Source organism: Panthera uncia (assembly GCF_023721935.1).
Source record: "Panthera uncia isolate 11264 chromosome D3 unlocalized genomic scaffold, Puncia_PCG_1.0 HiC_scaffold_8, whole genome shotgun sequence".
Lineage (NCBI taxonomy): Eukaryota > Metazoa > Chordata > Mammalia > Carnivora > Felidae > Panthera > Panthera uncia.
In genome coordinates, this window is record NW_026057586.1 from 69907621 (window position 1) to 69919962 (window position 12342).

Here is a 12342-nt window from a genome sequence, read left to right on the forward strand (position 1 = left end):
CAGCAGAGTTTTAAAACTGGGTATGTAACATGTTCTGCATGTGGGTTGCAGTTTGTGTAAATGGATAGAACATGAATTTAGCCAAACACCAGAGAACAGGGGTTTTGTAGGCAGGTTTATCCTTGGCCGTGCAACCTTCTGGAAGACACAACCTAATTCTGAATGGCTGTTTCCTCTTTTGTGCAAAGCAATGATGACAGTACTTATGCCACAGGGCTGGCATGAGGACCAAGTGAGGTCGGGCGCAGTGGCTGGGGCATATCACACGGCTTGGCCTCCATTCTCTGTTACTCCTGATGGCAGACTGGTTGCCCGGTACCAGCTTCCTCTGCCCTCAGCCCGCCACCTCTCCCTGGCCCACTCCAACTGCTCTTCTGGGAAATCTACTTTCCCCTGTTTACATACTGCCTTTTATTACAGCCATATTTCCCCATACAAGTAGGGTGTGTACTGGATGGAGAGGGAGTAGAGCTGTTTATACCCCGGAGAAGGCCCTGGTAAGGTAAAAGCAGTTCCTTGCTGGTGGCCTGGCCTTGTGACCTCACTTGGTCTGTTCTCTTTCTTAAGAAATACCACAGGTGGATAGCAAGCTGGTGGAGAGGCTGGGCCAGCGCCTCTTGCCCTGGATGGACTGGCTCTCTCTGGAGCACCTGAACCCCAGTATCTACGTGGGTCTGCGCCTCTCCAGCTTGCAGGCTGGGGCCAGGGAGGCCTTCTATCTGCACATCCTCAAACTCAGTTACCAGCACAGCCTCCTGGGGTATTGCTGTTCACTTTCTTCTCCTTTCCCCACACCTTGCTCCACATCCTAAAAGACAGGAGAACTATGTTCTCGTTTGGGCTGCCATTGATTTGTTGGGAGATTTTGGGCAAGTTTGTCTCCTTTGGCACTTCCTCCATCTGTAGAATGGGGTTGGCTTGACCAGATTGGAGGCAGACATCACTAATCCATGACCACAGTTCCCCCTCTGCCCCCCACCCCATACTGAGCCCAGAAGCAGCATCCGTCTGTGCTTCCCTCCCATGCTGAGGCAGACATCACTAATCCATGACTGCAGTCTTCCATTCTAAGCCCAGAAGCAGCATCTAGCAGCATCTAACTCTGTGCTCCCTTTCCAGGGGCATTAAGGAAGACCTGTTCTGAGGCTCACTGTGGGAGTTTGAATGAGAGGTGAAGGATCAGGAACACCATGAAGCCTGTCCTGCTTGGACTCCCTCTCAAAGAGTGGATGCAGGGCAGGGAGAGGGAAGAAAGGGAAGACTGTGTAGGCAAAGTGTGATCAAAATGGTGGGGTAATCACAGGTCATTTGGATGTGAGAACCCTCAGGGTTTGTCCTTGAGTCTAATTTTTCATCTTTATGAAATATGTGTGGCATGCACCTTACAACTTGCACAGCTGATTACATCTGCTTTGGGCAGTTCTAGGAAAGTTTCTTACTGTTAGGTTTTTTTTTCACTTTATGATGTTGAGGGGGGTGCCCCAAGCCAGGCTCACCAGGGTGGCACTTTCTTACAGAAGTGTTGTTAACTGGCTTTTTCCTAGGCTTACCTTCAACGATGACAACAGTGACTACCAGGACAAGCCCTCCATGGGCCAGCTGGCCCTCTACCTGCTAGCTCTCAGGGCTAACTGTGAGCTTGTTGAGGGCCGCAAGGGGGACAGGCTGGTCTCGCAGCTGAAGCGGTTCCTGGAGGATGAGAAAAAGGCCATTGGTGAGGGGGACGTGGTCTGCCGAGTGTTGGGGGGTGGGGCTCATCAGATAGTATTCTGTGGGGAAGCATCTAAGTCAGAACTTTGGGTTTTCTCCTCAGGCTTCTTTCCTACCCCCCATTCTGCCTGTGTCACTATCCACCTAGAGGCTTGGGCCTGCTGAAGTTGCCATCCTTGATCAAGCCTTTCCTGCACTCTACATATACTCTGTTGACAAGTTCTACTGCTCAGCCACCATGACTGACCTGACTGTCGACCCCTGGCACAGCCCCTGTACTACTTACTCCTCAGCCTCTCTCTGCCAACTGTCTTGCCTCCTGATTCGGCCCGGCACATGACAGCCAGAGCAAGCATTTTAAATATAAATCTGATGTTATTAGCCCTGCTCAAACCCTGCACAGGCTGCCCACTGCTGTGTCCACAGCACCTCAAGCCCAGTCTGTCTGCCCTTCTTCTCCTCTCTAAGACCTACTCTCCCATTCTCTGGCTCACCCACTCACCTGCCCCTCTGGCTCTGGCCACACTGATCTCTCAGCTTGCAGATCAAGGTCTTAATATATGTTTTCTCTATCTAGAAGATTTCCCTCCCCTTCTAGCTTACTCCTGCTCCACCTTAGCTCCCCCCCACCCACCATCCCAGCATCACTGTCTTAGAGAATCCTGCTCTGACTCCCCAGCTAGTCAAAGACCTCTACCATATGGCCCCAGAGACTTTGGTCCACATTTCAGTACTAATCATGCTGTCATGAGTACAGGTTGTGTTACTGTTGGAGACCCTGGCTGTGCTGTGCCTGGCCGGTCACCACCGGCTTGGTCATCACTCTGAGCACAGCACCTGACACGTAGTGGATCTTCAGCAAGAACGGATTGAGGGAATGAAGGAATGAAGGATCTCGCGACCCAAAGGAGGGTGTCAGGAAGCATAGGCAAGGGGGTCCTGTGTGCCGGCTGGGCTGGTTGCTGGGAGTGGGCAGAGAGGCAACCCCTCAGACCTGGTATGAAGCCCCTGCCCCATGGTTTTCTCCCTCCCAGGACACAATAACAAGGGCCAGCCCCACACCAGCTACTATCAGTATGGCCTGGGCATCCTGGCCCTGTGTGTTCACCAGAAGCGGCTCCATGACAGTGTGGTGGGAAAGCTCCTGTATGCCGTGGAACATGAACAGCATCTCCACCAGGGCCACCTCTCTGTGGGTGAGTGGGCTAGACCCTGCTAAAGCCAGGCTGGCACTCCTCCAGTCCCCAGCCCCAACTGAGGGCCTCTACCCCTTGGCCCAAGATCACCTTTCCTTGGGGCCCCTCCTCATGAGTCCCTTAGGAGTGAAATGGTGAGGACTCTTGAGTGTGGTACAGTGGTTGTGAGCCAGTGTTGGAGCTGAACTGAGATCCTGACCCCTGCTCTGTCACACACACTGATTGTAGGACACCCTGGGCAAGCCAGCTGGCCTTTATGGTTCAGCCTGTCCTGTAAAATAACCTCCCAGCAGTATCTTGATAGAAGATGCCTTATAAATAAAGGACTTAGATTGGTGCTTGGCACAGAGAAGTTCTGGATACATAGTTATGATCTTGTCATTATATGAGCTTGGAAGCCTGAGACATGGATTTTGGAACTGCTACCTCACTATGTGACCTTGGGCTTCCAGTGCCCTTTCTTGTCACTGTGATTCAGGGTCTCTTTCAGTTCTGGCATTCTGTGAGTGAGTGTGTGTGCCTCGCATAGGGTGGGGGTAGGATGGAGTAGGTTGGGAGGGCAAGGAGGTGCCCCAGAAAGAAGGCAGTAGGAAGCTTTCTCTGCCCGAGGCTTGTAGAAAAACCACTGTGGACACAGTAATCACCTTGGGGCCCAGGCAGCTCCCTGGACCGATTAAATCTAGCTGGAGGTAGACCCAGCTATCAGTGAGTTCCAGACTTCCCTGGTGATTTCAAAGGGCAGGCAGGTTTGGGAATGAGTGGTGTAAGATAAAGTCCTCTTGGATCTCTCTCCTCCAGGTTCTCTCCCTAACCTCTAACCCTTAAATAATAGACAGGGGTAGGGTGACTTATCATCCCCATTTGCCTGGAACTAAGGGGCTTCCAGGACTCTGGACTTACAGTGGCCAAACTGAGCAAACTCTAGGCACACTGGACTGAGTTGTTCCCTTTAGCTGGTGAAAACTTTCTAAACTGCTGATCTGATTATGGCCCTTCTTCGAGGCCTTGGGTGGTCACCTATTGCTCCAGGGCCCTGCCTGGTCTGACCCCAATTGGCTCTGTCCCTTGCAGACACAGTGGCCATGGCAGGCTTGGCCTTCACCTGTCTAGAGCACTCCAACCTCAACCCCGATCGGAAACACCAGATCACCCGGGCCATTGAGAACATACGAGAGAAGATCCTAAAGGCCCAGACCCCTGAGGGCTACTTTGGAAATGTCTACAGCACCCCTCTGGCACTACAGGTAGGAAGGAGAGCTTGGGGCCATAGCCCACCCTGGTGTTTGGTGGGAGGTGGCCTGGTCAGAGGCTGGAAGACCTGCCCCCTCCATGCCAGCTGACCCACCTCACCTCCTCCTTCTCTTCCCCGTTCTGTCACCAGTTACTGATGAAGTCCTCCATGCCTGGGGTGGAGCTGGGCACAGCGTGCCTTAAGGCAAGGGCTGCTCTGTTGGCCAGTGTGCAGGATGGGGCCTTCCAGAATGCTCTCATGATTTCCCAGCTGCTGCCTGTCCTGAATGGCAAGAGCTATGTGGATCTCATCTCCCCAGACTGTGAGGCACCAAGAGGTAGCTAGGCCTTTCAGGGGAGCCCTGTTCTTTTCAGTCTGCAGGGCCCTTCCTGAAGTCTGCATGTGTCAGGGAAGGGAAGTTGCTTAGTCCTGATTTGCTGAGTCAACGGGGGTTTGGGGGTGCACGTGGGACATACTGTCAGCTAAGATGCAGTCACAGCTTCTAGAAAGCCACAGTATGAGGAGAGAGATACCAAATAGAGAGCTCTGGGTGGGCCATGAATCTGCAGCCCCTTGCATGATGCCCGGTATAGAAATGTTTGAATGAATGAATGGGAGAGACACATTTTGGGTAGCTCTGATACATCGTAATGAGTTCCAATTAGCAGCTTGAATCAGGGCTTCATGTGGGAGAAGGACTTGAGTTGGAGAGTGGGATCTGCTAGTGGAGGAAGAAAGTAGCAAGGGCAGAGGAGAGAGGAGGCAGCAAGAACAAAGGCACCGAGGTGGAAAAGACTGAAATTTTGGGGAAGGTCTTACTAGAGAGTAGGGTCTGGGAGAATCAGCTGGGCTTACAGGCAGGAGAATGAAGAGGGAAGACCTTCGGAGGTAACAGGAGGTCATATGAATAAATGCATGTTCTAGAAAGAGCCCTCTGGGGTGCTATGTGGGGTGCTATGTGGGAAGGGGGATACTGGAGGCAGAAAAACCAGTGAGGGGCCCAACTTTGGGCAGCTGGGGGACTGGGGGGCTAAGGGACAGGGGAGGCTGGGATGGCAGCTGGTGGTGCTGGCTGAGATGGGACCAAGGGGCAGGAAGTGGTTCTGACGAGCCACAGTGTCTTCGAGGGAAGAAAGGAAGACCAACACCTGGCTCCTTGCCCTCACACCAACTGCCCCTTCCTCTCTCCCTGACATAGTCACGTTGAAACCAGTTGTGGAGACCCCTTCACCGACCCAAGAGGTCATCAGTGTCGTGCTGAACGTCCCCAGTGTCTCGCCACCATACATAAACTCCATCTCTGTCCCTGCTGGGTCCTCCTTGGAAGATGTCCTTAAGAAGGCCCAGAAGCTCAGAGGATTCATGTGAGACCCCCACCTCCCAGCCCTCACCCCCTCCTGACCCCACATCCCTGAAACAGAACTTGGATGGGACGAGGATGGAAGAGAATGTTCCCTCAAGAGAGGTGCCGGCCCAGGCTCTGCTTCCACCTTCCCCACCCCTGATAGCTCACACTGCAGTGGAAACAGACAGCCATGGGCCAGCGTTGTTCCATAGCTATGAAAACATGCTCTGGAGGCAGAGCACCCACACTGGAATCCCAGCTCCTCCACTCCCCAGCTACCGGCCCAGAACCCGTTATTTGCAATGAGCCATTGAAGACACCAGCTGTGCCCTGCTCCTCACGGGGCCCATGCAAATAGTCCAGGAATTAGTGCACAAAGAAGACATGGAACATGCTTATTATATATGCAGGGTCCCACACTTAGTAAGCTCAATACATGTTAGCTTTCATAAGAATAAGAATTTTTATTGTCAGATGGGCTTGGTCTACTCCCTGTGATGAGTTACCTACTAAGCCCACCTCAGTTCTCTTCCTGGTAGCCTGCAGCTCATACAGCAATACTGCTGGGAGCCAACACAGTCCCAGACGGCCACACGCACCGAGCACCTTTGGCAGGCCACAGTCCAGCAGGCATTGAGATTACCCAGAACCTGCTGGCCTTCCTGTCTGTAAAATGTCATCAAAATGAAAAAAAAAAAAAAAAGAACTTAACGTTTTAATTCAGAATTCCAAAGCCTCTGAGAAGACATCAGGGATATTAATCAGAGAAGCAATTCTGTTAGTGGAAGTAGGTGTCTGAACTGGGTGCAGAGGCCAGGCAGGAAGGCCATGTCTGACGGCACATGAATGCATGGCAGGGAAAGCTGGACTGCAGAGAGATTCCTGAGAGAAAGAGAGGAGAGAGAAACAGAGAGACGTGCTCCAAGCAGCTACACGGACCCATAGAGTTAGGGAATGACAGGGCAATGGGGACTGCTCCATGACACCCCCTCAAATAACATTTTCCCTTTGACTAAGTTACCATGAGTGGTTTTCTGTTTCTTAAAACTGTAAAAACCCTCCCTCTCTAAGACAGAAACGTTGATAAGCCTTTTGGGGAGAGGAAGAACATGGCCTATGGATTTAAGAGGATCCCTTTGGCAGCAGCATCCACATGGTTTGGAGAAACACAGAGTTGGAGACCAGGAGCTCAGGGTGGGGGTGGTGTGAATAAGGAGTCTCTTGGTTGCAAAGGTCAGAAATCTAACTCCAACTCTCTCTGGTAACGGGGAGCATGGGGTGTGTAGAATCAGAGAGAAGACTGAGCAATCTTGCCACAAGAAGAGGGGAGTGCCACTGAGTCATAAAATTTCCAGAACCAGAGACCCAATGCCACCACCAGGTGTCTCCATCTCGCATGTTCCTGCTTTTATCTGCATGCTGGCTTCACGCTCTCTCATTGGGCATTGGCATCTTATATATGGGGCTGGCATCTTCTGACCGTCACCCCTGCAACATCAGCTCCCAGAGAGGGGGCAGCTGCTGAGTTGTTAATATAATAGGCGTCCCTTCCTGTAGGCCATGGTCCTGGTCAATGCAGAGGGGGTGAAGTCCCCTGGGTGGGCAGTGTCAGGGGGCTGCAGCGGAGGCATGGAGGTGAGGGCTATGGCCTGGGAAGGACTCTGGCCCTAAGGGAGAGGCCAGGACTTTCTTGGTGGGGGCAGTTCTGCTCCTGCTGTTGGGTCAGTGGAAGCAAAAGTCACTTCTCCCTCTCTTTGTCCCTTTGGTAGGTATGGAACGCAGAACACCTTGTCAGGCCCCTTCCTGACCTCTGTGATGGGAAAAGAAGCTGGGGAACGTGAGTTCTGGCAGCTCCTCCGAGCCCCTGACACCCCACTACTACAGGGTAGGTCTGGTGGCCAGCTACCTCTGGACATCTCCCCCATCCAGCCTTGTCGCAGTGAGGCCAGCACACCTCAGCTTTCCTCTGAATCTTTCTGGGCCTCAGCCTCAGATAATCACTGATGCTCAAGGTTGCTTGTACGTTATTTAACTGAATGCTTAAGAATTTTTATGTAAGTTACTGTGGCAACTCTAGGAAATCAGGCAAAAAAGAAGAAAGCTAAAATCACCTATGATTTGCTACCCGGAAATAACTTCTTTTAATTATTGATATATTTTCTTTTCCTTTCTTTTTTCTTTTCTTTGTTTATTTTTGTTTTTGCTTTTTATTTCTTGTTTTTAACTGTTGGTGTATTTTTTTATACCTAATTTTTTAAATACATAAGTTTATTTTTTCATAAAAATGGAGCCATGCTCTGTAGCAATACTGTCCAACAGAAGTAAAATGCAAGGCACATGTGTAATTCTAAATTTTCTAGTTGGTGACACTAATATTAATAATGTATCTTATTTAACCAAATATGTCCAAAATATTATCATTCCAAGTTATAATCAATGTAAAATTATTAGTGACATTTTGCATGCTTTTTCTGTACTGATTTCAAACACTGAATAGCTGCATGTGGCTAGTGCTAGCATACTGCATGGCAGAGCCCTGTATATTGTTTTGCAACTTATTTTTTTTAATTTTTGTTCTTTTTTTTAAACATTTTATTTATTTGTTTGTTTGTTTATTTTAAAGTAAGCTCTGTGCCCAGTGTGGGACTTGAACTCATGACCCTGAGATCAAGAGTCACATGCTCTACCAACTGAGCCACCCAGGCGCCCCTTTTTTCATTCTTAATGTATTGTAGACATCTTTCTGTGTTGCTGTATGTATATTTCCCCCTTCTTTTGTAATAGCCACGTAGAATATATCACTCACGAGGATGCTTTGAGCTGCAAGTAACAGGAAACATGATGCAAACTAGCTTCCACTGTATGCCATCCATTGGGTTGTTGTGACCCAAGTCCAGAGTGTCTTGGAGTGAGGACTTCAGGGCTGGTGTAACCTGGTCTCCAGCCCTGCTCCCCTGTGACTCCATACTCCTTTCTCTGTTGGCTTCCACACCCTTCTTATGTCTTCCCAGAGCTGCTCCCTTTTAGAACTTTGTTTGCCCCCAGCAGACAAAGGTGGAATTGGGACACAGGTACATTCCTGGACCCATCCCTGTTGCTAGGAGCTGGTTCAGGTTCTGCACTCACCATTGGCTGGAGAGCAAGGATTGCCACACACCTGGTTTAGGCCAGTCAGGGCCTGCCCTGGCACTGGGTGCTGCGGTGGGGCATGGAGTGAGATGGATAGGCTGCAGCTTCTTGATTTCTGCTAGATATTTGGGGTGTCTCCAGTTTTAACTCTTACACCTCAAGCTGTCATGAGCATCCTTGTGCATCAGCCCCCAGTCACCAGGCAGACTCTTAAGGGTCATCTGTCCCTGCTCTTGTTACCTGGAGCTTCTGTTGGGCACCTGTCATGTGCCAGGAATTGAGCTAAGTGCTTTCCAGAATGTGGGACTTTCTGAAGGAGTCCAAGAAAAAGCATTCTCTTTCTCTGCCTGGCTTCTGAGAAGATTGAGTAATAAAACAAAGATGTGGCATATAGAGACCCCAGATCTGGCCTCTAATTACTGAGGCTGGGCTGTGGGGAAGGAAGGGGGTGGCGCAGGGAGGGTAGCCTGGGACAACTCAATCATGAGGCAGATGTGGGCCATGTGTCCTCTATCTCTCACCCCCTAGCCCTCCAGTCCAGCTTGAACCCCCTCTCATGGGGAAAAAGGAATACCTGGTTGTTGATACCATTATTGTCCCCATTTCAGAGATGGGAAAACTAGCACTCACAGAGGTTAAATAACTTGCTCAAAGTCATACCGCTGATGAGTGAAGAGCTGGGGCTTGAACCCAGGTATCATGCTGGAGCCTGGTTTGTCTCTAGTGATCAGAGGCTGGCCCTGAAGGAGACTTCACTCATGGTCTTGGTTCTTCCTTCAGACCACACTGAGCAAGTCCCTCTTCCCATTGGCCCCACAGGGGACTATGAAGACAGTGACCCTGCCCACCAGGTGTTGTCAAGGGGTCTCTGGCTCCTTTCACCCTGTGTTAGTTATCCAGAATGCTGTCCTGTATACTCCCCTGGCGGGGGGCTCCCCCACCTTAAAATAAGCCTGTGGGCCTTAGGGACCCGAGGTTACAGCTAATTTCAGTTTCCAGACTGGCTCTGGATAGTTCCCACTTTCCCACCACCAAGCCCTGAGTGGATCTTATAGACCCTGGCCTCAGGGTGCTTGTCCATAAGAAGAGGTTGGGGATAGGATTCTCTTCCCTGTTAACCCCCCTGCTCAATCTGTTTCTGCAGGTATTGCTGAATACACCCCCAAGGATGGAGAAACCATTGAGCTGAGGCTGGCTACCTGGTAGCTTCTGCGCTCACTCACCCCAGCAGCCTTGCCCACTCCCTGGGCTTCCGCCTTCCCTCCAGACATCACTGTAACAGCCCAACCCTGCTGCTACCTCATGTGCACTTGGATAGGGTCCCCTGGATCATTCCAGCTACCACCCTTGCGAAGGTCCTAAGCTATCATCCACCCTGGATCAGTTAACCAAGCGCTTTCCCTGGGAGGGCTGTCTGCTCCAGTCTGGCTCAGTCTGGCCACACAGGCATCCTTTGAAGGCCATTCATGGTCTGTAGGGTATAAAAGCATCTCCGACTCCTCAACACAAGGAGGAGAAGTCACCGGCTACTGGTGCTATGAGGACTGCCCCTCTGGGATTAAAGCCCTGCAAGGAGACCTCTATGGCCCAGGGGCTACAGCCCTGATCCCAGCTCTCAACTCCACCTTCATGGCGGTGGCCCCAGTGCTTGCTGTGGCATAGTAGCTGGTGGGGGCTCTGCAGAGACGCTCAAACCCTGCCTATGAAATGATTAAAGTGTTTGTGCACCTGCCCCAGCGTCCTGATGCCTCAAGTTGGCGAGTGAGTGCCGGGGGCTGGAACACAGAAGGAAGAGGTACCTGCAGGGGAGCAAAGGAAGGTGGGTGAGCCTTCTCCTGGGTGCTGGGGGAGTGATGCAGGCCGTAGCAAAGGTGATTGCTGTTTAGGGAGCATGTACTTGCTAGACACTTTCTTGCATGACTCTGAGGTTGTGGATATTTTTGTTTCCATCTCTGCCTTACAGTTAAGGAAATTGGTACTCAAAGAGGACGTGCGACTCACCCACAATGTCAGGCAGGGGACGTGCCTTAGGAGACAGACCTGGCCTGGGGTGGCTTCCTGGCTCTTCCACTCAAACACTGAAAATTGGGGGTTCCCATGGTTGTTATGACTATATGGCAGAATCCAAAGGCAACCTGAGGCCCAGGACCCTAGAGCTTGGGCTCTCGCTTCTGCTTTGCCCAACACACAGTCAGGGTACCACCCCAGGCCCCAGCAGCCAGGCCCCAGAACCTTGCCTGTTAGTGGGAGGGCCCTGAACCCCGAGCTGACCTCGGGGACCTCAGGAAGTGGGGTTCAGGCCAAGGAGGCACCCCACATGCCCCACCTCACCGAGGTTAGGAAGGGGGCTTGTCTCAGAGGGGCTTTCTGATAGACAGCGTGTCAAGTTTTACAGCGCTACAAAGTTATCAAACCTGCATATTACATATATGCCTCTTTCTAGGGCTCCAGTTTCAAATATTTAGCATCTGGATTGGAAGGGGAAGTAGGCGATTTAAAAATTCTTATATTGAAACAAACGTCAAAGTACCAGAAAGCCAAATGAAGATATGCAGCCTGCTTTGAAGGTGAAATGTATGTGCCCAGAACCCCAGAGCGCTTGTTCCCTTGCCCCACCTTAGTCACCATCAGGAGCACTTCTCAGAGGCTTCAGAACCTGCTCCGTGCTCCTCAGTTTTACAATCCTGACAAAGAAGGGTGGAGACTCAGAGAGGCCTGAGGCTTGCCTTAGGTCATATAGCCTGGAGGTGTCAGAGCCATTGATGCCAGCCCTTGGGCACTTGCCACTGTACCACCCTGCTGCCTCCTCACCAGCTTGCAGTGGCAGGTCTCAGGCCAGGCTAGGGAGAGCCCCCTGCACAGGCTTTCAAGGGCATATGTACTAGGTGTGATCTACCCCTTCCAAAGGGATTATTGTAGTCAAGGATGTGTTTGGCTCTGAGGAGCAGGGACTACTCAGTCCTGCTCAAATCAAAGGCTATTTGCTGAAAAAACCCAGCTCACCAACTCAGGGGCAGCCAAGGGTGGTAGAGAAACAGAAGTTGGGGCTCAACGTTCCTTCAGCTCTGCTAATGCTCCCTACTCTCTGTATCTTCCCCCTCAGTCAGCTTCTTCTGAATGTGGCCCCAGCAGTGACTTTGTCACTTTCCAGTTCAATTTCCCAGCCCCCTCTCATTTTCTCAGCCCATGTCCCATAGCCTGGAGAGGGGTCTGCCCAGCCCAGCCCACCTGTGGATTCTGGGCTAGGTGTCTAGTCTGGCACAATCTACTGGTCCCCTGAGAAGGGGTGTGTGTGAGAGCACAATCATGTCTGGTGCAGGGCCCCACCGTAAGAGATAAACAGAGATAAACAGAGGCCCTCCCTGGGGATTGGGGACCAGGTTTGTATTTAGCCTTAACTTAGATCTGTAGACCTCCAGACAAACCACTTCCCCTCTTTCACAGCTATGTGATGGTGCCTGGGTTTACATAGCATGTTCATGCTTATCAGCTCATCATGTTGCAGGATTTTTTTACCACAATACCCAGGATTCGTTGTCTCACTGCTTTGAAGAATGAAGAGGTGGACACAAAATGAACAGCTGGCAAAAGTTTATTAGAATATAAGATTAGAAAGGAAGAAGAATAGGAAAGCTCTCTTTACAGAGAAGAGACATTCAAAAGTGAACGCCCGAGGACTATAAGGCAAGGGTCCCTGTTTTATAAGGTTCTGGTCAGCCCTCCCCCTTCCT

The 12342-nt window shown here is 51.1% G+C and overlaps 1 protein-coding gene across 3 annotated transcripts in view; it reads left to right on the top strand.

Moving 5' to 3' along the window:
- The window catches only part of TCN2 (transcobalamin 2), a 42492-nt gene extending 32149 nt beyond the window's left edge, over window positions 1–10343 (top strand). For all 3 annotated transcript variants that reach the window (XM_049619001.1, XM_049619000.1, XM_049619002.1), the window contains 8 exons: window positions 568–760; window positions 1545–1714; window positions 2745–2906; window positions 3978–4150; window positions 4288–4474; window positions 5336–5501; window positions 7252–7367; window positions 9756–10343. In XM_049619001.1, the coding sequence (XP_049474958.1) occupies window positions 568–760; window positions 1545–1714; window positions 2745–2906; window positions 3978–4150; window positions 4288–4474; window positions 5336–5501; window positions 7252–7367; window positions 9756–9817 (1229 nt within the window). In that variant the 3' untranslated portion in view covers window positions 9818–10343. The remainder of the gene's footprint in view (window positions 1–567; window positions 761–1544; window positions 1715–2744; window positions 2907–3977; window positions 4151–4287; window positions 4475–5335; window positions 5502–7251; window positions 7368–9755) is intronic.
- The last annotated feature ends 1999 nt before the right edge of the window (window positions 10344–12342 follow it).